Source organism: Nasonia vitripennis, chromosome 4 (genome assembly GCF_009193385.2).
Source record: "Nasonia vitripennis strain AsymCx chromosome 4, Nvit_psr_1.1, whole genome shotgun sequence".
NCBI classification, from domain to species: domain Eukaryota; kingdom Metazoa; phylum Arthropoda; class Insecta; order Hymenoptera; family Pteromalidae; genus Nasonia; species Nasonia vitripennis.
In genome coordinates this window covers 17,992,106-18,018,717 of record NC_045760.1, presented here as the reverse complement: position 1 = coordinate 18,018,717, position 26,612 = coordinate 17,992,106, and the positions used below count along the sequence as shown (strand labels likewise).

Below are 26,612 nucleotides of genomic sequence, written 5' to 3'. Positions count from 1 at the left end.
AAGTAAAGGAAGAGTCGAGGCGCTGAGTGCAGAGAATGGAAGAAAGTCAGTCGCGTCAGTTACTCTGAGCGGCATCCAACTAACGGCCACGTTCTAGCTGCTGGTGTCGAACTTTCTTCTTGGAATAACATCGTTGTTTTAGTTCAATAAACTTCGCTTCGTTATAATTTGCAATAGTGCTCAAAGTAGAATGAATTGTGTGTGATGAACTCTTCGAAATCCGAAGGAAAACTATCCACTGTGTGCCTTTTTTACAACACTTGTTAATTAAAAGTGTAAAAAAATATTTCGTTGACGTGGATTTATCATTACAGAAGTAACTTCTTCTTAAAGACTAAGCGATACTAGTAACTTTCAACGTGGCGATCGAAAATGAAAGAACAGTGGAAGAAGTATGATACAGATGGTGAGTGACCTGATTCCGATATTATTATATTTTACCTGGTAAATTATATACGTAATATACAGTTTATAGTGATCATTAAAAGTTCAGTGTCTTGTAGTAACACTAATCCAGTTATTTATTGAATCATTTATGTCACGAACTCAATAATAAAATATATTTTTTATAATAATGGTTCAAAATAATGATTATTTGTTAATATCTTGCAATTGCATTTCTTAATTTTCAATATATAATCGTTATTAAATATTGTCCTACTTAGCATTAAACAACAAAACTTGATGCTTATTTTATTTTTTGGTAACTGTACGGATAATTTTTATAACTTTTCAAGGATATTATTAGTAGACACCATAGTCTCAAATAAAAACAAATAATTAATATGAATTTAATCTATTTCAGCAAAGGTTTTTTCAAAGAATTTGGATGACCATACCTACTCCGATATTAAAAACAATAGACCAATACCTATTCAGATCGAACTCCCATTAGCGGCATATGCACAGCCTAAAGATGACTACTGCAAAAAATTACTGATCACATTAGTAATATTGGTCCTCCTGGCCCTTCTAGTGCTTCTTAGTTGGATGTCTATAGCCTTCTACTCTAATAATCACACAAAAACAACAATTGTAGAGGAAAGCGCAGCCCGTGCAAATTTTAACGGAAGTAAGCAATCTTTCAAAAGCAATTCTTATGATGACGATTTTAAGATTGCCAAGTTAAAAGCATATACGGGCAAAATAAAGAATGAATCAAAAGAAGACACAAAAAGTTTAGAAACTTTTGTAAGTGAGAAAAATGAATTGATTTTGGATTGGAGCGAGGATAAAAGTAATAGTAATAATTCTGAATCAAGTAATAATGAAGAAAAACTTAGTATTGCTGAAAAGAATGATCAATACGAGAACGGTAACTCTGAATTATCCGACAACCAAGTAACTACTACAGAGCCTAACATAAGTTTGAATGAAAATAAAAGTGAAGTAAATATAAATGATAATAACGACAATAATCATACACAAGAAGATAAATCTAGTATAGTTTTTGAAGATAAAAATTCAAAATCCTACTCTGATAACAATGTTTTAAAAGTTAATGAGACCAACGTACTGAATACAGCTCAATTAAAGCAGCCCTGGCAAGATAATTTTCAAACGAAAAAAAATGCGCAACGAGAGAAAGACATGATATTAGCTGAATCAGGGTATGCTGTTCTTAAGATATCATCAAAAATTTTGGAACAATTTTCTTATAATCTCACATACAATCAATGGTATTGTAAAGTTTTAGAAAAAGAGTCACCCGAAACGCAAGAAAAATTGCTTGAATTCATAAAAGCAGCAAAACCTCGTTCTAAAAGAACAAAGAAAAATGATCCTCTCGGCAGTATAAGTTGCCCGATCGAAGAAAAAACAGGTAGCGAAAAGGCATTAGATGATTCAAATTCAAAGATTATTGATAGAGACATTTATGTACTGCTAGCTAGACAACTAGAAGTAAGTGTTGGTAATTATTACGATTTGCTTATTTGGTATTATCAAAATCGTAAAAATCAAGATTTTAAGCCAGATGCAGAAGGCTATTTGAAGTATCTTACAGCTGATATACTATTTAGCACGAACATTAGAACGTTCAGTTTAGATTTTGTTTCGTTGAAAAGTAATATTGAACTTGATGCTGATATCTATAGCGACTATGAGAAAGTGATTAATGGTGCACTTAAAAATATAGTACCTAAATCTAAAAGTCAACATAATATTATTGATAGATTAATGATTAAGTCAGCCGCAGTAAGATTATATCTTAACCATACGATCAGAGCAGATTATATCGCAAAAACGATTCAAGGCAGAAACTGGCGAGAGCTTGACCTAATCAATGTGGATCCATATAGTTTTATTTCTACTTCGAAGGAAAATATAGAAACTATAAAAACTACTGAATTACCAATTGTTAAAAATACATCTAAAGTTATAGCTGATTCAATAAAGGTTGATCAAAAATCAACATCAACTATTAGGCCTGAAATAGAAATCACTCATCGGGATATTTATATATTAATGTCGAAGCAATTGGAAGCTTTGTTTGGTAATTACGTAGATTTACTTGCATGGCATTGTGACAATAGACATAAATCAGTTTGGATGATAAAAAAAGAGTATAATCTTAAAGCTCTCACTACCGAATTACTTTTTAATACAAACGTTAGTGAATTCACTAAAGATGTTACCATGATGCACACGACACTTTTAATGAACATCGAATATTTACGAGACTATAACAAAATTATAAATGGAACGTTATCAGGTTTAAAACCGGAGACTTACACCCAAAAGCATATAGTAGATAGACTGGTTTTGAAGTCAGCTCTGGAAAGTATGGTAGAACGAGGGATTATGAGTGCAGATTACATAGCAAAATCGATCGAAGATTTGAATAGACAGGACCTGCAACGGGGTGGTTTAGATGCTGACCGTTTGATAGCTAGTTCCGATATAAGCCGAGTGTTCAGTGATAGACGAACTGGAATTGCGCTTGAAAAAGTTTCTGGAGGAACTGGAAAACAACGACAACCTGATAAAGATATCATAGAGTCATCAGATGATGTAGTTAAAGACAATTCGAACGAGGACTTTGTTGATGATATGGACAAATCGAAGAAAGTTGACAACAAGAGTAAGAGAAGTCAATACATTTTGATGAAACTGGTAAAACCAAAGGAAAAGGGTTCAGGAACAAAGTCTAAGTATCCGGAAGATGAATTGACAAAACGATTGAGAGCACTTATGGAAGAAGATATAGACGATGATGGTGTTATGGATATTGACGATCTTTTTACATATGATAACGACGATGACGACGATGACGACGATGATGACGATGATGATGATGACGATGATGACGATGACGATGAATATGACTATTAGTCACTAGATTTAAATAAACAGTGTCCTAAAAAAATAATAGCGATTTTATAATCCAATTATTACTTAAATAGAAAACTCATTTGCTGGATTTATTTATTTTTTGTGTACATACAGTATTAGATAAGTCTAAGATTATCGTGATCACTTATTTATTTTAACACACAACATTGTTATGCGTTTAATTTAACAATATTATTTATTAACGATTATCTAATAAAAACTTTTGGATTAAATGTGATATTGAAAATTGTGACGATAGAGCCATCTTTATGTTGTACTTTTATATGTATATATTACTATTGTTTATTTGATTTGCATTATTTTTATTATTTAAAGATGGCAAACTCAAAAGTTGATGTAAACCATTTATATACTATTTATTAAATCATGATCAGAAATAAATATTGAAGTTTTATTTCTTTTAACCTTCATGATCTCTATAGTATGTGGCTAAATGACAACGAAATTGGCTTGTTTTGGATAGAATAAGCTTATTTCGTCGCCTATTAGCCAGATTTTTTTACCAAGGTCACTGATCTTGCAGGTGTTTTGTATCGTAAATAACTTGAATCATGTCTAATGTTGAATAAAGATTTTAAGGTTTATAACTTAGAATTTGAAACATTTGCCTAATTGTAAGTGATTTCACGTTTAAGACTTCATTCAATTGGCCAGCAAGTGAACATAAGAGCTATGTAAAAATTTAAAACCGCAGTTAAATATTGGGACTAGTGTTTTGGGAATTCTGACGGAAATTACTAACACAATCCCGCCAAAAAATTGAATCTTAAAGTTTTCTTAAAAACGTATGAATATTCAAAAATAATTGAACATAATATTTTAAGTAAGATTATCAACTGCTTTCATTTTTTGTTTAAAAAAAAATTAGAAAAATTTTTTAGGATTGTCCAACATTACCGAACACACGATTTCCATAAAGCAGTAGTTGGACACATTTAATTACACGCCACTCTTGAAAATTTAATCTTATTGTAAAAACTGTTTGTTTAGATTCGGTTTTTTTAATTGAAAGATAATTGTGTTAGCTAAATTTTGGTGTTAAAATTTTTCATATACCGCAAATTTCCCATGCAAAATCAATAACTTTCTACTTTTGTCTCAATATCTATCCAAGTACTGGGCATCTTACCTTATGTTGCGAAATATAATTTACTTTCTATTTTTATTATTCAAATGTATGCTGCATGTAAGATTGTTTTTAAAATGAATACTATAATAACAATTAGATTTTTCATGGAAACTTCGCATGCTATACATCTTATTATTTTATATAAGTATTTTGTCCACAGAATGTATGCTGATGTCTACGAAGATAACATCAATAAGCTGCAATGATTCTTGCATTATAAAATGACTGACAAGTAAATAAACTTCCCAATTACTAATCATTTTCAATGAAATTACACAATATATTGAGCAATGCTAACAAAGTTTAAAATGTTTAATAAAGCGTTTAAACATTCCTTGTAATGTCTTATTATATTATTCTTTGTCGCGAATTCTAAATAAAGATTAGTTTATTCCAATGAAAAGCTTTCTAATGCATGCGTAAAGGACGTCCTACAACGTAATAAGCTAGCAATGAAATGATTTCAGTAAATTTCTGCGACGCAAGCGACCTACAGCTGATAAGGATTTGACCCGATGACGTTCCGGCTGTCTATGACATTCTGATATAACAAAACATCTGGTGGATCGACAGCAGCCAACAGTTTCGAAGTGACGACCCAAGATGAAAGAACAGTGGAAGAAGCTTGATACCGATGGTAAGGAAAATACTCGGATTTAATTTATTGTTTAAATGATGTTCGGAATATTCATGTATCTTATGAAAAATATTATCTTTTGCTTAAAATATACGGCAATTCAATTATCGATTGCTATTTGGTACGATAAAAGATTGCGTTTAATTATTTGCACCTAACAATAAAATGATTTATAATAAACATAACTTATATTATTCACTTATATTATTTACATATCCTTGAGAAAATTAATTACAAATATAGATAAATGTAATCAAAACAAATGTCAATTCATAAAAGCACACCTTACTTGTGATTTTATTTGTCTTATAATTTCTATTATTATTCTAGTAGTATGAAGTGCATCTAGAGTTGACATGTTTTATTTCTCATCAAACTTTTATCAGCAACTCTCATTATTTCTCATACATATATTAATAATATGTATATTGTTTGCTATAGCTAAGCTATTGGTAAACGTGGAGGAGGGCAGAACGCTACCAATCAAGATCGAACTTCCCTTGTCAGCGTTTTCACAAGACAAAGATGACTTCTGTAAAAGATTATTCGTCACGTTCAGGGTATTTGTTTTGTTAGCCCTTCTAGTTCTCCTCAGCTGGACGGCTATGGTAGTATACACTAATTATCGGGTCAAATCGACAGTTGTGATTCGAGATGAATCAATACCTACGCTCTTTGACGAAGAAAACAAAATAACATTCAAAAACAAGGTGTGGGAAGACGATATCAAAAATGCGGTCGCAACCGATGTTCCTATTGGTGGGGGAGTTCAAGAAGAAATGATGAAAAAATCAGCAATTCTCAAACCAGAATACGTTTCTACAGCTTATGGATTCGAAGATAACTCGGTAAAAGTAGATCCTTCTCTTAAACCTGAGTCAGTACCTGCAGAACCAGAGCAAGTATTCATAAATGATTTGCTGCAAGATTGGCAGGAATTAGTTGAGAAAATGCAAAAGAAAGAAAATGTATCAGAGAATATAGTCAGAGAGAAAAATGAATTCACTAAGATTCAAGATGAGAAATATGAGGAAGAAGCTATTTCTCATTCATCTTTTCTAGACTATTTAGTTGATCCGATGTTCATAAATCAACTTGGACAAAATTCACAAGAGTCAGCCGAGCAAACGCAAAATGAGAAAAACGAGGAAGACTCTGAATCGATACCTATTCAAAAGTGGCTGGACATCTTAGGAATCGAGCATTTGCTCACTGACGGTGAAGAAAATATCGATATGCAAACTGGTGTTCGCGAATTCACCGACGATTCCGAGGAAGCAACTAAAGAGGATGTCGACAAAATTCTATTGCAGATGGCCGAAGAAAATCAGGGTGCACTAGACCAATTTTTTAAACAAGTTGTAGATGCAATCAGCAAAACCCAAGAAGATTTAATTGCAGAACAAGTCAGTGCTGAATCCGTTAAACAGAAAATAGAATCTGATGAAAAAATAAGCGAAAATAGTCAAGCTAGCACTGAGTACCAAAATCTGATTAACTCTGAAAAGCCAGAAGATGACGGTGAAAAGTCTGCATCCGAAGAAATAAATGATGACCACAGCGTTGAAGAAAAGTTTTTGATCGGTTTCTCAGATTCAAAGATTTTTGAAGATTCAACAGTTGTGCCTGCAGCTGAAGAATCTACCAATCAAAGTTTGGAAGAATTAAATAAAACGGGTGAAGAAGATGCCCAGTCTACCGAAGCGCCTTTTCATGGTGTAATTCAAAAAGACATCTACTTGTTGATGGCTAGACGCATAGAAGCGATGTTGGGCGAATATGATGATCTTCTTATTTGGTACTTCAAACATCGAGATGAACCTGAACCATTGGACGATGACAGTCAGCTGAAATATTTTACAGCTAGATTACTTTTTGGCAAGGATATCACTGAATTTAGAAAATACTCTATCTTCGTAGTAAGCTTTTTAATGAATGATGACTATACGAGGGATTTTAGCAGACTTGTCGATCAATCACAACCAAAACTGCAGACAGAATCAAAGACACAAGTCCAGATCGTTAATAGGTTGGTAACAAAATCGCATATGCGTGATTTGTATAATCAAGGCGATGAAAACACAGTCGAAATAGCAGATGCTATCAAAAGTATAAACTTGCTAGAATTAAGGCTGAGTGGTATCGATGTAGATGCATTTCTTAACAGTTTAGAAGAAAACAAGGACATTGAGGAACCTACGAGAGAAGAAAATTCGTCTGAAGAAAATACCGATGATATCGAGAAACGGCATCGAGACATTATCGAGGCCATGAGACGAATAGCACATTTCGACGATATATATTCCCAACAGTCTAGTATTGAAGACAGTAGCGAGTCTAAAAACGATGACTCGCAAGAGTTGAAAGACAATACAAGCACCGCGTCCTTTGCAGATACTACGGTTCAAGAACCCTCTGAAGAAATAGACACTCGTCGACAGGCTTTTATCCAGGCGCTGCAGCGCATAGTCAATATCCCAGAGTCTAAAGAATCGGGCGAAGAGACTGATAAGAACAACAGCCGATCGGAAAAAGAAAACAAAGAGCAGTCTTCTTCGGAGACGATCATTAACGAATCAGAAGCAATTCCATCCTGGAAAGAAGAATCTATGATAGAAGAAGTAAAATCAGAGTCAGTTAAGGAATACACTGAAGAAGCTGCTGAGCGACGACAAGCTTTCATAAAAGCATTGCAGCGTATCGCCGATATCACTGAGGCTGAAAAATCTAGAAAAGAAGACGAAGAGACCAGTGATCAATCGATAAAGGAAGATGAGACAGAATCTTCTGCCGAGATGATTAAAAGATCTGAAGAGATTCCATCATGGAATTTCGTATCATCTCTTCAGTCCATCAGTGAAGAAGAACCTATTGCAGAAGAAGTAAAATCCGATGAACAGTCTGAGGTAGGTATGACAGAGGACGAACTAACGAAGCGACTGCATTCACTCATGGAAGACGTGCTTAACAGTAATGAAGAGTCCAAGGAGTCAGTAAACATGAACGATTTCCTTACTGTTTACGATGGATTTGATTATTAGAAATTGTAAATTCAAATCTATACCTTTTCGTACAATAAACTAAATAAAAAGAGAAATACTTTTTTAAATATACTACGTGTATAATCCTGTGTATGATATTAGATAAATTTGAACGTTATTTGTAGCAATTATTTATTTATAACACTGTCAGCGCGCGTTGATACGACTGCATTACTCTATAGCAAAAACAAAGATGTTGTGAAAGTGAACAATTATATTGTGATGATTCGTTAACTTACTTGTAACTTTATTTAAATAAATGATATAAAATTTTTTAAATAATATTCTCATCTCTGAATAACATTTTTTAACCAACTGGTTAACTACTATATTTTCCTTTTATTCGCAACATCAACAGCTATTGCGGCTGTGCCTGGATTGTTTCTAGATTTGTGCGATACATTTATTTCAATATTTGACGATACACTTTGTTGTGATGCAAACTCATTATTTCATCATCTCGCGCGACTCAAACTTGAAGTTTCTGCTTGTATTTATTTTTATTTTTTATTTTTTATTAATAAAAATTATATTACAATAATTAATGTATTATTTCCTATGTATATGATAGCGTTTCATGCAATAGAAGACTTTTACGTACTCTCGCATACTTCTCTAAAGTAACACTTAACTCTTTACGAAGCATTTCCAATCAAATGATTTTTCTTAATGCAAACGAGGCAGAGTCCAATTGAAGTGGCGTGGCTCATTGTGTCCAGAGTACAATCGTCGATATGTATTGCGGCTGATAGTCGGCTGACCCCACAGCAGAGATAAGCGCTGACCCCGAGCTAGGGCAATCCCGCTCGCGACTTCTGGAAATGTCGACGCTGGACCACTAGTCAGCATTGTCTCGAGCACGGGAATTCCTCGGGATTTTCACTGGAACTAGCCGGAACAGCCTTGATTCATGAGATGAAAATTCCGTTGCACAACCTCGGCGATGGTGAGTCTGACGACTTTAAATTCTTGCTTTTTTTGCTTACGCCTGTTTTATCTTATTTTCGTTGGATGATTTTAATGTTTACTTTTGTACAGATCAGCAAAAATTCTTTATCTTTGCCGTAATGGTTGTTTGCATTGTATGTATTCTCGCTTCTTCGACTGTTCGGCGTTTGTTTATGTTATCTTTGAAGCAATAATTGCTCATTTTTAATAAAAGTAATATAAACCGAATTGTGCCATATAATTTTTTTTTTTTAACTTATTTTTCAATGAAGCTAAATAGAAGATTTTGACACCTGTGTAATTTTTTGTTTCAGCGAAAATGTTCACGATCGAAGACGACTCCCTATCGAGTCCAGAGACCCGGTTCCAGCGAATGTCGACGCACTTCAAAATTTTCAAGTGGTTCGTCACGATAAACGTTCTGCTTTTATTAATATTCTGTGGTTACGCTCTCTGGAGTCTCTACCAGCTGGAATCGGCTTTACAATCACGCGAAGGATATCTATTCGACAAGTACGAGAACGCAGGCTCATCGAGCGGAAAAGTTAACGTTGCGGAACTAAACGACAGCGTCGTCATCTCGGATTTCAACGATTGGCGTAGGTCAATCCTCGAGAGTCTCGAAAATTTGCAACAAGAAAAAGAGGAAAAACCGAATGCGTCTTACAATTTACAATTTCTGCTGCACACTATCACGAGTATCGTGGAAAATTTCGTGGACCCTAATAACGACTCAGCGACACAGGGAAGGAGCAGGTTCGTGATAACGAATCTGACCGATTTCGAGATACACATTCTAAAGGAGTTCACGAAATTGAAGACACTGGAGAACAATGGCAATGCGAAGTCGAGGATCGCCAGGACGACAAAGAATGTAAAAGATGAGAGTCAATGTAATCTGCAGTTTTCATTTACTACTATAAATACTGATGACTCAGAGGGGCCCGTTAGAGTTATCGTCAAGCCTGCGAAATATAACGAGGGCATGATTAACATAAAAAATACAGTTGATGCGAGGAACAAAAGTAAGAGCGATATTAGGGAGTGTTCCTTTAATATTATTTACGAACCCAAGTAGCTATAGTTGCATAATGATAATATTAGAAGTATGGATAAACGTTTTTGAAAATATTCATATTGTAGCTTGTAAATTTTAAATTTGATCCGTACACGTGTTTATTTATTACAATAGAACATTCGCTACATATTTTAAATACAGTAATGTGTACAAATGTATATTTCTTCGGGCATTATAGATAACACTTGTTAATAATTATCCATGCTAATACCGAAATAACTTCAGGAATATGTCAGCGATAATCAACCTTATGTATAGCTTAATTTATATACATATTATATTATGTAACTCATCAGAGTTTATCTGGCACATAAAGATACAGCGCGAAGAGGTGGACAACAGAGTGTCATTGCCAAATGTTTTAAAGATCAGTGTGACTTGTGTAGGCATAGTAACATGAAGGAACCCTGGCAGAAGATGAATTGCAGTAAGATCTATAAATTAGTTTACGCGTGTGATTTGTAATTTCTTTCAACCCTGATTTATGATGTTATTTGGCTCGAGTGTTTAAGTCTGAAAAATGTTTATTTAGTTTAAGACAAGTAAAGATGAATTTTATAATTTATATAATTTTTTGAAAATACACAATGTTTTAATAAAGAAACTTTGTAATGGTAAAGGTGTTATATTATTTTTTTGTAAAATCAATTTCATTATTTCCACAAATATAGCAATTAATAATTACTGCAATTACTAATAATAATAGTCTATACAAAATTAATACTGCAGCTTTTACAGAACACTTACAAATAATTCTGACCAGTAAAAAAATCTATTCATTTTAGAATATTAATATGTTCATAATTCTATATATTCTTATCCACTTTGTGTTGCAACTTTTCTCTCGATGCCTAATGCACGTATGTACTATCGCTGCTGGTTAAACTATGCTTATCAAAACACAAATTGAGAAAAGTTTGCTAATTATAATCTTCTTGATTTATGCAATCCAATATCATAATTTCACGTCTAATATGATTACACTTATTAATTTTGTTAGCCAAAATTCATTTCACAACAACCGAAGACTTTAGTACGTTTCCAAAGATAAATAAACCAAAACCATCGTCATGCAACTCAACGATTTTATTCGTAATGATTACAATGCTGTTAATTGGTGTGGCAGCCATGAGTTACGTATTCTGGAAAATCAACATCAACAATTATTCACAGCCATCACTAATTCTGTCAACTGAAGAATTCAAAAATTTGGTACTTTCCATCGTTGACGAGGACTTCGAAAGACTTTTTTCTGAGAATGGCAGCAACCAAACGAGTTTTTTAGGAGAATTGCAACTGCTTGACGATGATTATCGTGTACTATGGTCGAAGAACTTAGATGATATAAATTTGAGGTACCTGGATAAAAAAATAGTTTCTTTTGACCAAAAATCAAAGTCTAACACAGAACTTTTCTCCGAGGAGGATGATTATTCATGGTAAATATTCTTAGTACCAAATACTAAAGGAAAGTGCTTTCCTTTGGTACTCAATCATGCTAATGTGTGTTGCGCTGAAAATGCGTTATAATTAACATTTGTTTGTTATATTCTGCATCATGATCATAGGTAAAGACATATCGTTAATTTTACAGAAGCAGAAAGTAATAATATAATGCCTATTATCATAATGCAGCCTCTCTATCCACCTATAAAATAATCTGTAAAAGGAAGCAAGCGACTTACCGAAATTGAAATCTAGGGTTGTACCTTAAAACGTTAAGCCGAAAAGATAGGCCTTTGTCTTGCTCGAATAAAACATTTGAATGTCTACATGCCTTCTGAGCATGGTGCTCGCAGAAAAAGGTCTATAAATAGAACAAATTATATTCATTATAGCCAAACCCAAACCTCATATCCAAGAGTCGCATAGATTATAACAACATATTTATTGTTTTATCTATTTCACAAAAATAAATATTTATTTCACAGAAACTAATCGTACAATTTTTTAGGGAGGACTACGACGATGAGAATGCTTCGATGATTCCACCGATCACTCCGTCAAGTCAACCTCGCGGCAAACGCAGTGACTATGTTACGTCTCCGTCCTCGTCAAAGCCGAAAAAGTACGTGGTTTCTCATCAAACGCGTTTTGTCAATTGCGAGCGTTTTAAGCCGACTGCTCGAGGAAAGTATCTAGTCTCTCCGTCACTACCAGCTCTTCACACCTGCTACAAAAACGGCGTCTATTTAAACGAGTTAGAGCAAGGAATCACAAGAAATCAAGATGGTGAGCTCAGATATGACCTGGAGAATCTCTACGTTGCCTGCAGGGATGTCTTCAATAACGACATTGACGTACTTACCAACGATCTGCTACGGGATTACGAGCGGTGCAAGTGGTCTCAGGCACTGGACTCGAGACAAGAGGCCATCATTGAGCACAGGTTCGCCGACAAGCTTCGCTATGCTGGTTAGTAATAGTAGATGTAGTATTACGGAGTAAAGTTATTTAAAATATCATCTTAATATCTGAAATGAATGATCGATCGAAAGATATAGACTTGTGGTGCATCAGTATCTAATAGTATATAAGCACACATTTTTTCTCGTTCATGCATTTGGCTCAAACTAATATACGGGAAATGATTTTGTGACTCAAAAATAGATTTCATGTATCAGACATTTTCTCGCAATAAATACTTGTTAATTGAGAATAATCCATCAGTATGCATTTGAGATATGCATATATCTCATACAGACATACGTTCACTGAATACACGTGGAAAAAAATCGATGTAATTTTTTAGCAAAACACTTACTCCCACGGTTTGAGCCAAATTCACGGACCAAGTGATGAAAACTCCACCGAGTGAGTCAAAAATGTAACGTATAGATTTTTATATGTCAACTGTTTTTGTCCTGTCAGAATCTAGTTTTCGGTGTTTCACTCGGCTTAATTATTGCACTGCAAATGATCGGTAGAGTCAGCAAGGTTTATGGTTCACCTCGTTTTACTGGTTATAAAAACTGCTTTGCATAAATGTTTGTTTTATAAATCATATTTGACAAATCTTTTGAATGGAAGGAATTGCAGATGACTTTAAGAAATTTCTCATCATCGGTACAATTAAAAACACAATCGCGTGTAAATAGTTTTCTTCATTTTCTGAATTATAATAGCTGTAATATTCAAATAGACCATGACTGCAATCGTCAAATTTATTATATGAAAATGAAAGAGCAGATTTATGAATAATCAAGCTTGCAATCGCCGTTTTTCTGTAGAGTCGATGACACGCCGATGTCATAAAGACACGTTGGCGAATTGCTTTTGTATAATTCAACTAAGAGCGCTAATTAACATGAGCGCTTAATTAACGTAATACCGCCTTTTCCACGTAGAGGTAATCGTACAATTTGTCATTACGCATTTTTCCGCCTCTCATTCTTTCCAACGTCGATTAAGTAAGCGCTTGATTATTCAATAACTAAGCGCACATTGGCGGCCATGACTCCTCTGATAAGAACGCATAATACTAACAGTTTCATGCAGAATGAGACTTTTTTACTCAAAGAGCTTGTTTCACGTATATGATATGATAGTTTCAGGCATTGTGACAAACAATTCGAAAAATCGATGCCATTCTATAAGTTTTATTCATCAGTTTTTAATTATGTTTAAGTGAGGCTTCTGTTTTAGCAAAATACTAAATGTACCATTATAAAACACACTGATCGTTGTGTACATAAAAATTAATAACAAAATTTTCACAGGGCTAGTCCAAGCGCCAGGGCAACTGCAAGCCAGCACGACGACCACGAGTACAACCACGTCCTCGCCGACAGTTCCCAGATTGGACCCTCGTGGTTACGTCGAGTGCAACCACGTGGAAACGGAGTTGTTTGAGGATTACTTTGAAAGCCCGAGCTACGAAGCTTTACAGCGCTGTCAGAAACACGGAGTAACCGCTTTTCAGCTTAGGCAGGGCATTGGCAAAAATCCAAAGTTTAACGAGATTTATTTCGACGTCTCCAGTCTTTACGTCCCTTGCAGCTACGTCTTCGATGAGCAGTTGGACTACCTGACTAAAGAATTGAAGGAGGATTACAGGAGGTGCAAAAGTGTCGATGCCTTAAGTCGGGAAGCGCAACAGATTATCGAGAAGAAGTTTCATGAGGCACTGAACAAGGATTTAAGTAAGCCAGAATTTTTTTATCGATAATCTTGTCAGTAATGATTGATGTACTATTTGTTTACGTCATTGCAAGAATTTACGGTGCTCTTACCCTCGTAATTTTGATAATTGGTAACTCATTGAAATTAAATAGTTAGATAAGTATCGTATTAAAATAACAAGGGACACTTTGGTGCTGAATATATTGAGTTACCGCATTCAGTTATTTGTGTACGCTTATACAACATAGGATTTTTTTCCTTATCAGAGACATTTATGCGCTTTAAGTTCATACACGCACAGATACACATCCATACACATCTCTAATATAGTAGCTGTCATTTGAACGCACAATTCTTGTGCTAATCTCTTTTCACTTAAAAAATAATGAAAAAGTTCAATCATGTTACTCAAACTTCAATCAAGTTTTATTCGAAAAAATCAATTACAATACCATACAATATTTGATTCGATAATTACTTTGACATTGCCACCGCAGTTATACAAAATCTAATCGACAAAGTGTACACACTGTACTGTAACACAACTATTGCAAGTAAATATAATGAGATATATAGAAGGCATTGCTCATAGTTATCGAGCGGGATGTACGGAACAATATGCTGAAATTTCATACAAAAATATGATAAATGCAATACAATATCCAGTACCCAATATTATAGCAAAAATGCTTAATTTGATGCTGTTATTTTCGATAGAATCAGAAGATTGCGTAAGATCTTTATAATTTTTTTGTTCTCGCAAAAAGTAGTCTCTTACACCAGTTTCAAGTAGTCGATTTATTATTTTCTGTAATTTATCAGCGTATGGTGAGCTGTGTCTGTTACAATGCCGCTACCCTAAGCGGGTCTTGGGCGTTGTCGTCCAGATCGGACGGGTGGGTGCCTATCACCACTACACAGCGCGTCCTTAGGTTGCGGATAGAGGAACAGCCCCTGAGAAAGAGGTTAGCTGCGAATAAATTGAATAAGCAGCCGCGGACAGCCGATAGGAACAGGCGTGGGTGTGATGAGCCCACACTGTCGAACGCATTCATCTAGAAACACTACGCAAGCACCACAACAACAAAAACACTTCACATTAACTCTTATCTCTCAATCTATCTCTTTCATCACACATTACAAAAATGGGCAAAAATCCTGCTGCCGAGGAGGATGCGGGAGCGATGACAACTGCCCCGAAAGGGGATGTGTAGAATGATTCGTCACCTGGTCTTACGCGGTAACGATGCCAGCGAAGGCGCGCTGCCTTGCAGGGGGGCGTTAGGATGCGAGAATGAAACCGTAGTGTGTCTGACGACGAATTGACACTGTCCTCGTCAAAGTCGGAAAGCTCTCATACTTAGTTCTAGAGAGGTATGGGGGTTATCACCTCAAGAACGGTGGACTCACCTGCGATCGGAACAGGATCCGAAGCGCGCGGGTTTAACATAACATCATGGCTCAAAAAAATCAAATCCGAACCAAAAGAGACTTAAGGGTCGGAACTTGGAATGTTCGCAGTCTATACAGAGCAGGTGCGTTTAAAGAACTCGTAAAGGAAGCTGATAGGTACAATCTAGATTTGGTAGCAATACAGGAATCGCGGTGGCCAGATGGCGGAGTACTAGCATCGGGTAACTTCACGTACCTGTATGGGGCCGGGAGTGGGGGATCTCTTGGCACCGGATTTCTCGTAAGCAAAAGCATCATACATTCGGTTAAAAGTTTCAAATCCGTCAATGATAGGTTCTCGTACATCATTATCGAAGGTCAATGGTATAGATATGTATTTATTAATGTACGCTGTCCTACGGAGGCCAAAGAAGAAGAAGCTAAGGATCTCTATTACGAAACTTTAGAGCAGGTAATCGACCAGTTCGCGTCTTACGACACAAGAATAGTATTAGGCGATTTCAATGCTAAAATAGGTAGGGAGGAAATGTTTAGGCCTACTATAGGTAAGGAAAGCCTGCACGAAGCCAGCAATGATAACGGTATTAGGGTCATAAATTTCGCGGCGGCAAAAGATCTTATAATCAAAACTACGTGTTTTAAGCACAAGAACATACACAAGGCAACGTGGACATCGCCGGACGGGGCCACACAGAACCAAATTGATCATTTCCTCATTGAAAAAAGACGTCATACTAATGTTCTTGACGTAAGGGCTTACAGAGGGGCAGATAGCGACTCGGACCACTTCCTAGTAGTAGCCAAATTAAGAGCTAGACTAGTAGCGAATCAAAATAGTAACCGAGCAAACAAGGTAGAAAGCTTCGATATTGAGAAACTACGAGATAGAACAGAGCGAATTAGGTACCAGATAGAAATTAATAACAGGTTTCAGGAACTTGAAGAAGCAAACACATCGCCGGAGGGGAATGACGAACCGAATAGCTTATGGGGGGACATTGAAAAAACGGTAAAAGAGGCCGCGAACAAAGTACTGGGTAAAAAGAAAAAGTCAAAGAGCAAACCATGGTTTGATGAAGAGTGCGAACTCTGGTTTGAAAGGCGCAAAAAGGCTAAATTAGATAGCTTACAAAATAGAAGCGATAGGACCGTAGAAGAGTATTCTAACGTAAGGAAACAGACGAGCGCGATCTATAGAAATAAGAAGCGGGAGTATCAAAAGAATCTTATTAGGAGAATAGAAACTAACAGTAAGGAAAATAACCCCCGCGAAATGTACAGAGGGATTAACGCCATCAGAAAGGGTTTTAGGAGTAGAGCGCAATTGATGAAGGACGAAAACGGGGACCTCGTAACAAATGACAACGAATTACTGTCGCTGTGGAAAAATTATTTCGATAAATTATTAAACGTGCACGAAAATAGCGAAGAATTAGGGGACGAAATTCACACTGCTGAACCCCACGTGGAGGAACCGAGCTACCAAGAAGTAGAGGCCGCGATTAAAAAACTAAAAAACAACAAAGCCGCGGGAAATGACTCTATACCAGCTGAGTTACTCAAATATGAGGGCGTCGAGCTCACTTTCAAAATCTATAAACTAGTATGTGCCATCTGGAAAAATGAAACAATACCCGAAAATTGGAAGGAATCTATCATTATACCGATTTTTAAAAAGGGGGATAAGACAGACTGCAATAACTATAGGGGTATTTCACTTTTAGCAACGTGCTACAAAGTTCTGTCAAACGTAATACAAGCTAGACTCACTCCATTCGCGGAAGATATAGTAGGAGATTATCAGTGCGGATTTCGGCGCAACAGATCGACGAGCGATCAAATGTTTACCATAAGACAGTTGTTAGAGAAAAAGTGGGAATTTTGCGAAACCATACACCAACTATTTATAGATTTTAAAAAAGCGTACGACTCTATTAAGCGAAGCAAAATGTATCAAATTCTAGTACTTCTCGGTGTACCGAAAAAACTCGTGAGATTAATTCAAATATGTCTGAACGGAAGCACGGGAAAGGTCCGAGTAGGCGGTAATGTATCAGAACCCCTCATGATATGCGATGGTTTAAAACAAGGGGATGGGCTCTCTACGGTGCTGTTCAACTTAACGTTAGAGTATGCCGTTAGAAAAATTCAGGTTAGCCAGATGGGCGCAACGCTTAATGGAACAACGCAGATACTAGGCTACGCAGATGATTTGGATATACTGGGGGATTATAGGGAAACGGTAGCAAGAAACGCGGAAATCCTCATAAAAGCGGTGGAGTATACAGGGTTAGAAGTGAGTGAATCAAAAACAATGTACATGATTGTGGATAAGCTAGGCATCTGCAGAGGGGAGGAAGATCTCAGAGTTGGGAATTTTACTTTTGAAAAGGTTAGCGAATTCAGGTATCTGGGTACGACCATAAATGATAGAAACGAGATTAATGTCGAAATAAATAAGAGATTATTACTCCATTCGGGTAATGCTTGCTTCTACGCCGTGAGTAATTTACTTAAGTCGAGGCTGTTGTCTAAAAACGTTAAAATAAGAATATACAGGACAATAATACTGCCGGTGGTTCTGTACGGGTGCGAAACGTTGGCTCTCGCTAAGCAGGCGGACAACCGTTTTAGGGTATATGAAAATAAAGTCTTGCGAAAAATATACGGGCCGAAGAAAGGTGAGAAAACCGGGGAATGGAGGAGACTACACAATGATGAGTTACACAATCTGTACGTGTCACCAAATATTAACAGAATAATAAAATCGCGCAGATTGGGATGGGCAGGGCACGTAGCGAGAATCGGAGACGACCGTACGGCAGCGCGTGTCATGAAGGGCAGGCCGATGGTAACGCGACCTCTAGATAGACCTAGACGTAGATGGAAGGACAACGTAAAAGCGGATCTAGTAGAAATAGGACGGGTGGGTGTCGATCGGAGAGGTGCATCTTGGGTGGGGTTGACACAAGATAGGGCAGCGTGGAAGGCTTGCGTAGATGAGGCGATGAACTTTCGAGTTCCAAATGCCATGTAAAACAAAAAAAAAAAAAATGCTGAGCTGTGTTCTAAAGTATAAATCAAATGCTTGTGCCTTAACTTTTCTTCAGCTATTTTCATATTTTTGTTGATATAATCAATTACTTGATCTTCGTAAGCAAGACACACAACGCGTGTTTTATTGGTTAGAAATTGTAAACAAGTGTTGATATCCATTTCGTACGCTTTTGATACGATATCGTTTACGTAAGGGCCAGTGTCGCTCATTAACCTAACTAATATGCGGTTTCCGCGCAGTGCTCGCGTCGGCTCTACCAAAATAGGGAATCCGGAGTCGTTTATTTCCTTCAAAGTGTCAAAACTCTTAGTCTCGTGTGTGAAGTAGATATCAAGCACACTCGAGAAAAATTCTGCAGAATATTTCATAGATATAAAAGTAAAACAAATGAAAATTATCTTCTCAACCATCACTTGTGGCTTATATGTAATAGACATTCCTATCAAAAGTTTGGCAATATTAAATACAGCCCAAAATTGTGAATTATTGTTTAACAAACGTTTTATAAAATATATAACAGTTATGATGATAAAGATAGTCAAAACATAGCTAAGTATTGGATAAATGTTGATCAGGTTAGGATTTTGTATGACTGGCACGACTGCAACGATTTTTCTTGGTTCGTAAAAGCAGCGTAATTCAGGAGGGCTCCTCTCCTGTGCACTAGTAGAAAACAAGGGATATAATAATAGTTGGTACCTTCCCTTCTGGAGACTAACGAAAGTTGAGCTACCGATAGGATTGTCTCCCCAAAGCTTGCGTATCGTGACCGAAAAGTTCAAATGGTCCAGCGCGAAGGATACTATAGGAGTTGCAGCTTTTTCTACTTTGTTTTTTGAGACAAGATCGTCATCTTCACTAATAGAGATATTCCGATTTACTAATACATAAAAGTCGTAGCCGTTGGCATCCAAAATTTTGTCAGAAAAAATTACCGTGCCGGCGCTCAATGTACTTTTATAATAGTACTTCTTAAAGGGATCGAAATAGATGAAAGCAGGCTCTGGACACGAGCTATTTTTATTTACCTCTATAGCAGAAATATCTAGTATTTTATTTTTCCATGCTCGATTCAAGAGCCACTCGAAGTCGTAAGATTTATTGGCGTGAGAGTAAATGAGCAAAAATTTAGAAAAGGGCTTATTAGTGTACATGTTTTCCAGAGTCTTAAGGTTGTAGCTCAGTTCATAAGCTGCATCTTCAGAGCTGAATAGTATCACATGGATCACTACATTTTTTATCATAAAAAACTTCTAATGTAGTAAAAACCTGTACTTCTTACATTATAGATGTAATATATAATGAGAAGTATTTATCGAATGTGCAACATATTGGCCTTTATTCGAGATTTGCAATGAAAAATGAAAAATAAAGTCTAATAAAAATTACATGTACGCACACTTACGGGAAAAATCACTATATGCTTATAAATTATATCAATTTTCCACTACAATATAGTAATATTTCTATATCCAAGGTAATTTTATACTATTTTGTGAGTACACAGCTGTTTGTCTCTACAATGTAATAATGTCTTTTACTAAAAATTTGTTTCTTTCCATTGACGCATGATTGTTCAAAGTAATTATATTCTAACGATTAAAACAAAGATTATATATATATATATATATATATATATATATATATATATATATATATTAATATTTAATTACTTTATAAAATTATTGAGTGCATACTGTACATAGTGTATTGATCTTCAATTATTCTATCAATTATAACGTCTACCTCGTACACTATTGAAAATCACGTGTGTTCAGTACCACCAAGTAGCTCACATTAAAAATTTGTAAATATAATACACAATAGTGTATTTCGTTTGGTTAAAGATCCGAGTGAATAAATTAATTATATCCACGCACTGATCTGTATGTTACGCATTTTTGATTTCGAAAATGTACCAGTCAACTCGATCAACAGAAATAACGTCGCCATACTATATCCAGTAATAGAAACAATCATGAGTATCTTTCCTACAATGAAAGTTTCTTCGCTGTCATCTTGCCACGAGTGATCCGGATTTTTTTCTAAAATAGAAGTATATTTTCCAACACCACATTCAAAAAGCCGATTGAACAGTTTTTATAATTTATCCCTATATGGCGATTGTTTTGGCATATGAAATACCCAATTCACGCATTGGAAAACAGGATCTGCTATGATCATACCCTTCTCAATGCGACTCTCCAATTCTGTTTCACTTGAAATACACGTGACATGATGTTTATTGCGCAATTTTTCCAAGCATTTAAGCACAGTTATTTGAATTTCTGCCTCTCTTAGAATATCGTTAGCGTAAGGATCATAATGATATTGATTATTCCCAGTATCAAATACATAAATCCAATACGTGCGATTGATATATACATCAAAATTAGAATTATTTAATTTTTCAAAAGTATCAAATAAAGTAATGTCATTGATTTACTTAATATCGAGAATTTCAGAATACAGGTCTGCAGAATACTTCATTGAAATGATAGCAAAACACACAAAGAAGATTTTTTGAACTCGGCTTCGAGGCTGTTGATCAGCTGATGTTCCTATTAATATCTGAATCATATTCATTGTAGCCCAGAATGTGTTAGAGATGGAAATACACTTTTTCATGAAATATAAAGCACCAGTTATTATCAAAATGATTCCTGATAAAGTAAAAATTCAGTGGGGATAATACAGATATTTATTTCGCATAACAGGTACAACTGCCCTAAACTTTTCGCATTCATAAAAGCAATTAATCCAAGATATTTCTGGTACTTCAACCAGTTTTGTCATTGACTCTAGCCTTAAATACAAGTCGGGTTGGTCGTCATGGTCTAAAACAGTGACAATATCATATAATACAACAGTTAGATTATCTGTATCGTATATGATGGGTGAAATCTCAATGGAAAAGTTCAATTTATTAATCGCAGTTGATAATAAGCGATATTATGTTAGATTCTGTTTCTACATAAAGCTTGTGACCGTTGACATCATTTAACTTGCCTGGAAACAAAGTTGTATTTTCACTAATGTACTCTGCCGTGTGCAATCTTTTGAATGGATTTGCATATCGTAATATATAAACCGAAGACGTTTCATTTGTTGTTACATGAATAATTGAAAAATCTAGAATTTTCTTTTCACTGGCATATTTTGCAAAAATTTCCATATAGTTGACTACAAAATTATTACAAAAGCAAATAACTAGAAACTTCATTTGAGTAGCTTTCGTAAGAACGATCTGTGAGATATCGGTCAATAGCCTTCGCATGTCATATACATACCTGATGTCTTCCGAGTCGAGTAATATCATACTATTTACTGTACCTTGCTTGTCAATTCTTATTGAACTGTCCCTTATATACACAATTTCAGAAGGATTTCTTTGTAAAATATTTTTAATGAAAGCGATGAATTCTAATTTACGTGTTGGATCGTATAGTACAAATATTATCGTCTGTCCACTAGCACCTATATCATTAGCGATTTTGAGAGGCAACAAAATTTCGGTAGTACGCGTTGGCTGCAAATATTTTTGTTGATTTGTGCTACCCTGCAATTCTTCAAATATTAAGTTAATCAACAAAAATATTAATTTTTTCATGTTTGCGGGCTGTCAATAAACTTGTTTAAGTACAGGTAGCTTTATATAGATACAATAATTTGCTGTCGACTTATCATTCTCAATTGTCTGTAAGAAATTACAAAAATAAATGAATAATATAAATATATATATTTGACATTGAATATAATTATATACCTAGTCTTATGAGACATATTTCCTTACTACCGAACCAGACATTTAGCAAAAATCTGCGTATACTAATTTTCAATATATCTGATTGTAATAAGGAAAAACTTAGTTATTTCTGATAATTTTTACCGCATATTTATGAAAATACCTAGATATTATGCAAAGCATAAATTAGATTAAATATTGCTGAGAGTACAGAATATATTACGATATCAAGTGACATAAATGGTTAACTATTGTAAATTGTTAATATTTTGTAATAGTGCTTGAGCGTAAAACGAGGGAACTAAACGCCGGGCCTTACTTAAATCCGCTGTCCCGCCCACCCGTGGTATAAGTGCGTTTTTATACCACCTAGTGCTATAAAAAGCCTTACAAGCTTCGTACGTACCATTTACATCAATAAGAATATAACAGCTCTTTTAACGTGATCTAGAGAATGCTTGCACGATTTTTCTTTCTCAATTTTTAATAGTTAGTACCATTAATCAGAAAAAATAGTACGTGCTTTCTTTGAAAAAACTAGTTGCATTCATAAAAAGCGCGCAATTTAAAACGTATGCAGTAGACTTTTATGCTTGATCTTGCTGGTAATGTCAAATGACTTTTATATATCTTTGGTACAATATTTAAGTTGCTTTATTTTAAAAAGGGAATAATAACTTTGTCTTTCATATGAACAATGAATGCTAGGATATACAATTGCAGAGTTTTGCTCACGTAAAATGCTCGAAGAATTATTACATTTCGTTTGGTACTGCGTCTCCGAAGTTAACGCCGCGTTACCTTTATTTGAACTGCTGATATGTTTAATCTCTTAGAGAAAATATTCCGCTTATTGATTTTTTTCATGTGATGATAGATACTAGACTGTTCAGTAATATTTAAAATTATAAACGGAACCTTTCACATTAACTGTTGGTAAAAAATATTAAATAAACTAAACATCCAAATCTGAATCCTTCAGGACAATTATTTGTGTTTAATTATAAGATCATCGAAATGAAATTCGGCACTAATTGTAAGTGCTGGTAGATAAAATTATAATTATATAACATATGTATATATCTTTTTGTTAAATGCAAATACGTGCAAGCACATTTTGTAATAGTAATGAATTATAATCTTTTATTTATATGAGAAAATATCGATAAAGATAAATGATTAGGTCAATAAGGAAATTTATTAATTTTCTTTATTTATTTTAACAGGCCTTTGAAAATTCATAATTCCATAATTCATAATAAAAATTGCACTTTTGTTACTTGAAATAAATGTAATTTATTTTTCAAGGCAGCAATTTACTCAGTATCCCTGGTAATTTCAAGGAATAATGTAGATATTTGATCACATTGTCGATTATATGTTTGCAATTTAAAATGATTAAGAATCTAAAGTACACATTTATAAATAACGAATTAAAGTACTTTAAATGTCCTCGATCTATTACTAATAACACTTTTCTACATATTCAAATTTATATAAAAACCTGGTAAAAAATTGTGCAGCTCTTGGCTATATAGCTCTGGCCAATTACTGCTAAATTTCGTCATAACTATAGTCATGTCCGATGTCCAAAATTGAAGGATATAGAATCACTGCAATATGATTGTAATGTTTATGTTTTTCGTATTTTTCTATTATAATATTATGATATCCTGTATATACCACATAATGCGTTATAATAACACTATTTATCGATTAAAGGGCATATAAGCCATAAGTAAAGATTACTTTATGTCGATGAAAAATATTATTTCTTTAGATCACCTTTGTCCAATAGATTATAAAAAAAATAAATAAATAAAACTTGACCTCACCCAAGAATAGAAAGTGGTTTTCGAAAATGGCATGCAGTATAGTTATTTATTCAAAGCAATTAGAAAAACACGTACATTACGCTATTACAAAAGTAAAATGTAGCGCCAATAATTCTCACTTATCGTGTCGTGTCATCTTTTTCGTCGAAAGCATCACTTGCTGCGCCGCATGAAAAAAAGGTCAGAGAAAGCATACCGCCGATTTTTCAAAACATAATAAGTTTAGCTTCATTATTTTGTATTCTTTACGCATATTTTTTGTAACGACGAAAATTTGTCCCACTTATAAGTACTTCTAGAACTTGCACAAGCGACTGGTCGCGATCTTTCGACAACTGTTTGCATAAAGTTCGCATGTTATTGAGAATAAACCCTTCGACAGTACGGTTATCTACGGTAAATCAATCAACTTTTTGTAGGAATAATGACGTTGCAATTATCCTATTTCTCCGTACGCATCATTATCACGTAAAATACGAACGTTTGCACTAATCTTTCAAACCGCAAACTCCCTTTCAGCAGCGCCGGCAAATCCGCATTTCCTCAACGCAGCGCGCGCGCCTTACGTTGCGTAACTCTTTCTCTCTTTCTGCGCGCAGCAAAAACGAGCCCGCACATAATTCTATCAAATATTTGCAGGCACAGAGGAGAAAAGCAAACGCAGTAGTAGCACGAGCACCGAGGATCCGTCTTCGTCTTACAGCACCGACGACGACTACGACAGCAGTTACTCATCAGTCATGGAAACGACGACGATTCCAAGCGGCCGATACGCTTTCGCTAATTGTAAACGCGCCGAAGGCAGCATCTACATGATCTGTATAAAAGTCATAAAGGTCTACTCGATGCCGATGCCAGTAGTTCAGTAGCGAGTGCGCCTTTCCGTTTTTGTTATTTCTCTTCTCTCTCTCTCTCTCTCTCTCTCTCTCTCTCTCTCTCTCTCTCTCTCTCTCTCTCCTCTCTCATTCGCGAAATCAGCGCGAGCGCGAAAGTCCCTTTACGCGCGCGGAAACCCGGAAGCGTGAGAAAGGCGTGTGTGTGTGTTTCTGTTTATGTGTGTACGCGCATGCCTTGTCTCGGCCGATTTGCGATTCCTGCTCTTTTATTTATTTATGTAATGTTCCAGTGCGTAATTTCGCGGACTAACGTGTGGAAATCCGCCGGGAATATGATTAGCTTTTTGCGAGCTTGAATGGTTTTTTTTAACGTTTCCTACATACGAATGCGTTATTGCGTAAAACGAGAAACGAGATCGTTTTTCGGAGTTTTCGTAGAAAAGCAGGAATGTAAATCGAATCGAAAGAAAACTTTGGCTTTTTAAATGTCTAACTGCATTCGTCTCTAAACTCACTCAAATTATATGAACTTCTATGAATAGAGAGATCTTATAGAAAAATATATATATAATGATGTTTTAATGACAACCGTGTGCAGCTACTTGAGAGAAAACGAACTTGGTTCCACAGCCGCGCAATTTGTATGTAATGAGAGCTCATTCCCCAGACGCGATGCTGCAATGATAACTTATAAAATTACATTGTTATTACAGTAAAGTATAATTGTGTATGCATCTCCTTCCTGAAGATACTTACGATAAACCATCATTTTTACTTCCAATACGCAACTATACACGGCTATATTTTCCAGAAATGCCTCTCAGTTCTTGACTCCTTGTTGTTACAGGTAAAAATAGGAAGTAAGTACAAATCATGGAATAAATACGATACGCCTCCGACAATCTCTTTCCATGTACCTATATACGAAGGTACACGCGAACGAAAAAAAAAGCCTCGGCGAAGATGACACTCCCATAACATTCTATTTTTTATAACAAGCTGCCGCTCGCTCAGAGAAGAAACAACACTCCCGACCGCGTCACCCACACTTTCTTCGCGCGCTTTCGAAAAATCCATCATCATCATCCTGCCGTTCAGCCAAAAGTCATAAGCAACAAGTAGCCTTATTATCTGTGTACACACGTTCGAGCTGTGCACACATCATCGTTTAGTATAGAAACAAGAAAGGGAGAGAAAAAGAAAGGCGCAAAAAAGGAGTGTTTGGAGTCATTGACACGGCGTCAACGTACGCGAGATTTTCAATTGTCCCATTTTCGTGCGCCGGTAGGATGCTCGTGGCCTGCGATGCGCCGGTGAAAGGCGCGAATATCCACGAGCCTCAAGAGTTACTTACTCGTTGCTGCAAAGCTGCTGCTGCTGCTGCTGCCTCTTCTCTACGAGCGGCTAGAAGATATT

General features: G+C 35.5%; 4 protein-coding genes across 6 annotated transcripts; all 4 read left to right on the top strand.

Moving 5' to 3' along the window:
* The first annotated feature begins 32 nt into the window (after positions 1 to 32).
* LOC116417145 (MATH and LRR domain-containing protein PFE0570w-like) lies at positions 33 to 3,735 on the top strand. Its single transcript, XM_031928650.1, has 3 exons — positions 33 to 240; positions 315 to 406; positions 806 to 3,735. The coding sequence occupies exons 2-3, from the start codon at positions 373 to 375 to the stop codon at positions 3,331 to 3,333; spliced, it is 2,562 nt and encodes an 853-aa protein (XP_031784510.1). The 5' UTR covers positions 33 to 240; positions 315 to 372; the 3' UTR covers positions 3,334 to 3,735.
* A 912-nt stretch (positions 3,736 to 4,647) lies between these two features.
* On the top strand, positions 4,648 to 8,445 carry LOC100678208 (intracellular protein transport protein USO1-like). Of its 2 annotated transcripts, XM_032599522.1 has the most exons (3): positions 4,648 to 4,715; positions 4,951 to 5,120; positions 5,562 to 8,445. In XM_032599522.1, the coding sequence occupies exons 2-3, from the start codon at positions 5,087 to 5,089 to the stop codon at positions 8,159 to 8,161; spliced, it is 2,634 nt and encodes an 877-aa protein (XP_032455413.1). In that variant the 5' UTR covers positions 4,648 to 4,715; positions 4,951 to 5,086; the 3' UTR covers positions 8,162 to 8,445. The 2 variants fall into 2 exon arrangements, with proteins under 2 accessions (XP_032455413.1, XP_003427636.1); XM_003427588.4 differs by lacking the exon at positions 4,648 to 4,715 and having other exon boundaries at positions 4,805 to 5,120.
* Positions 8,446 to 8,534: 89 nt separating this feature from the next.
* LOC100678052 lies at positions 8,535 to 10,806 on the top strand. Of its 2 annotated transcripts, none has more exons than XM_003427583.5 (2): positions 8,535 to 9,107; positions 9,424 to 10,806. In XM_003427583.5, exons 1-2 carry the CDS (start codon positions 9,077 to 9,079, stop codon positions 10,185 to 10,187), a joined length of 795 nt encoding a protein of 264 aa, XP_003427631.1. In that variant the 5' UTR covers positions 8,535 to 9,076; the 3' UTR covers positions 10,188 to 10,806. The 2 variants fall into 2 exon arrangements, with proteins under 2 accessions (XP_003427631.1, XP_031784511.1); XM_031928651.1 differs by lacking the exon at positions 8,535 to 9,107 and adding an exon at positions 9,170 to 9,322.
* A 269-nt stretch (positions 10,807 to 11,075) lies between these two features.
* LOC107981016 lies at positions 11,076 to 26,233 on the top strand. The gene is made up of 4 exons (XM_016984860.2): positions 11,076 to 11,626; positions 12,142 to 12,602; positions 13,907 to 14,329; positions 25,000 to 26,233. The coding sequence occupies exons 1-4, from the start codon at positions 11,283 to 11,285 to the stop codon at positions 25,227 to 25,229; spliced, it is 1,458 nt and encodes a 485-aa protein (XP_016840349.2). The 5' UTR covers positions 11,076 to 11,282; the 3' UTR covers positions 25,230 to 26,233.
* Positions 26,234 to 26,612: the final 379 nt, after the last annotated feature.

Excerpts from the sequence above, each read along its gene's own strand:
- LOC100678208 (XM_032599522.1), top strand. The coding sequence starts at position 5,087 with ATGAAAGAACAGTGGAAGAAGCTTGATACCGATG. Across the intron at positions 5,121-5,561 it reads GAAGAAGCTTGATACCGATG|CTAAGCTATTGGTAAACGTG; the intron begins GTAAGGAAAATA and ends TGTTTGCTATAG.
- LOC116417145 (XM_031928650.1), top strand. The coding sequence starts at position 373 with ATGAAAGAACAGTGGAAGAAGTATGATACAGATG. Across the intron at positions 407-805 it reads GAAGAAGTATGATACAGATG|CAAAGGTTTTTTCAAAGAAT; the intron begins GTGAGTGACCTG and ends AATCTATTTCAG.
- LOC107981016 (XM_016984860.2), top strand. The coding sequence starts at position 11,283 with ATGATTACAATGCTGTTAATTGGTGTGGCAGCCATGAGTTACGTATTC. Across the intron at positions 11,627-12,141 it reads GAGGAGGATGATTATTCATG|GGAGGACTACGACGATGAGA; the intron begins GTAAATATTCTT and ends ACAATTTTTTAG. Across the intron at positions 14,330-24,999 it reads GGCACTGAACAAGGATTTAA|GCACAGAGGAGAAAAGCAAA; the intron begins GTAAGCCAGAAT and ends AAATATTTGCAG.
- LOC100678052 (XM_003427583.5), top strand. The coding sequence starts at position 9,077 with ATGAAAATTCCGTTGCACAACCTCGGCGATG. Across the intron at positions 9,108-9,423 it reads GTTGCACAACCTCGGCGATG|CGAAAATGTTCACGATCGAA; the intron begins GTGAGTCTGACG and ends TTTTTGTTTCAG.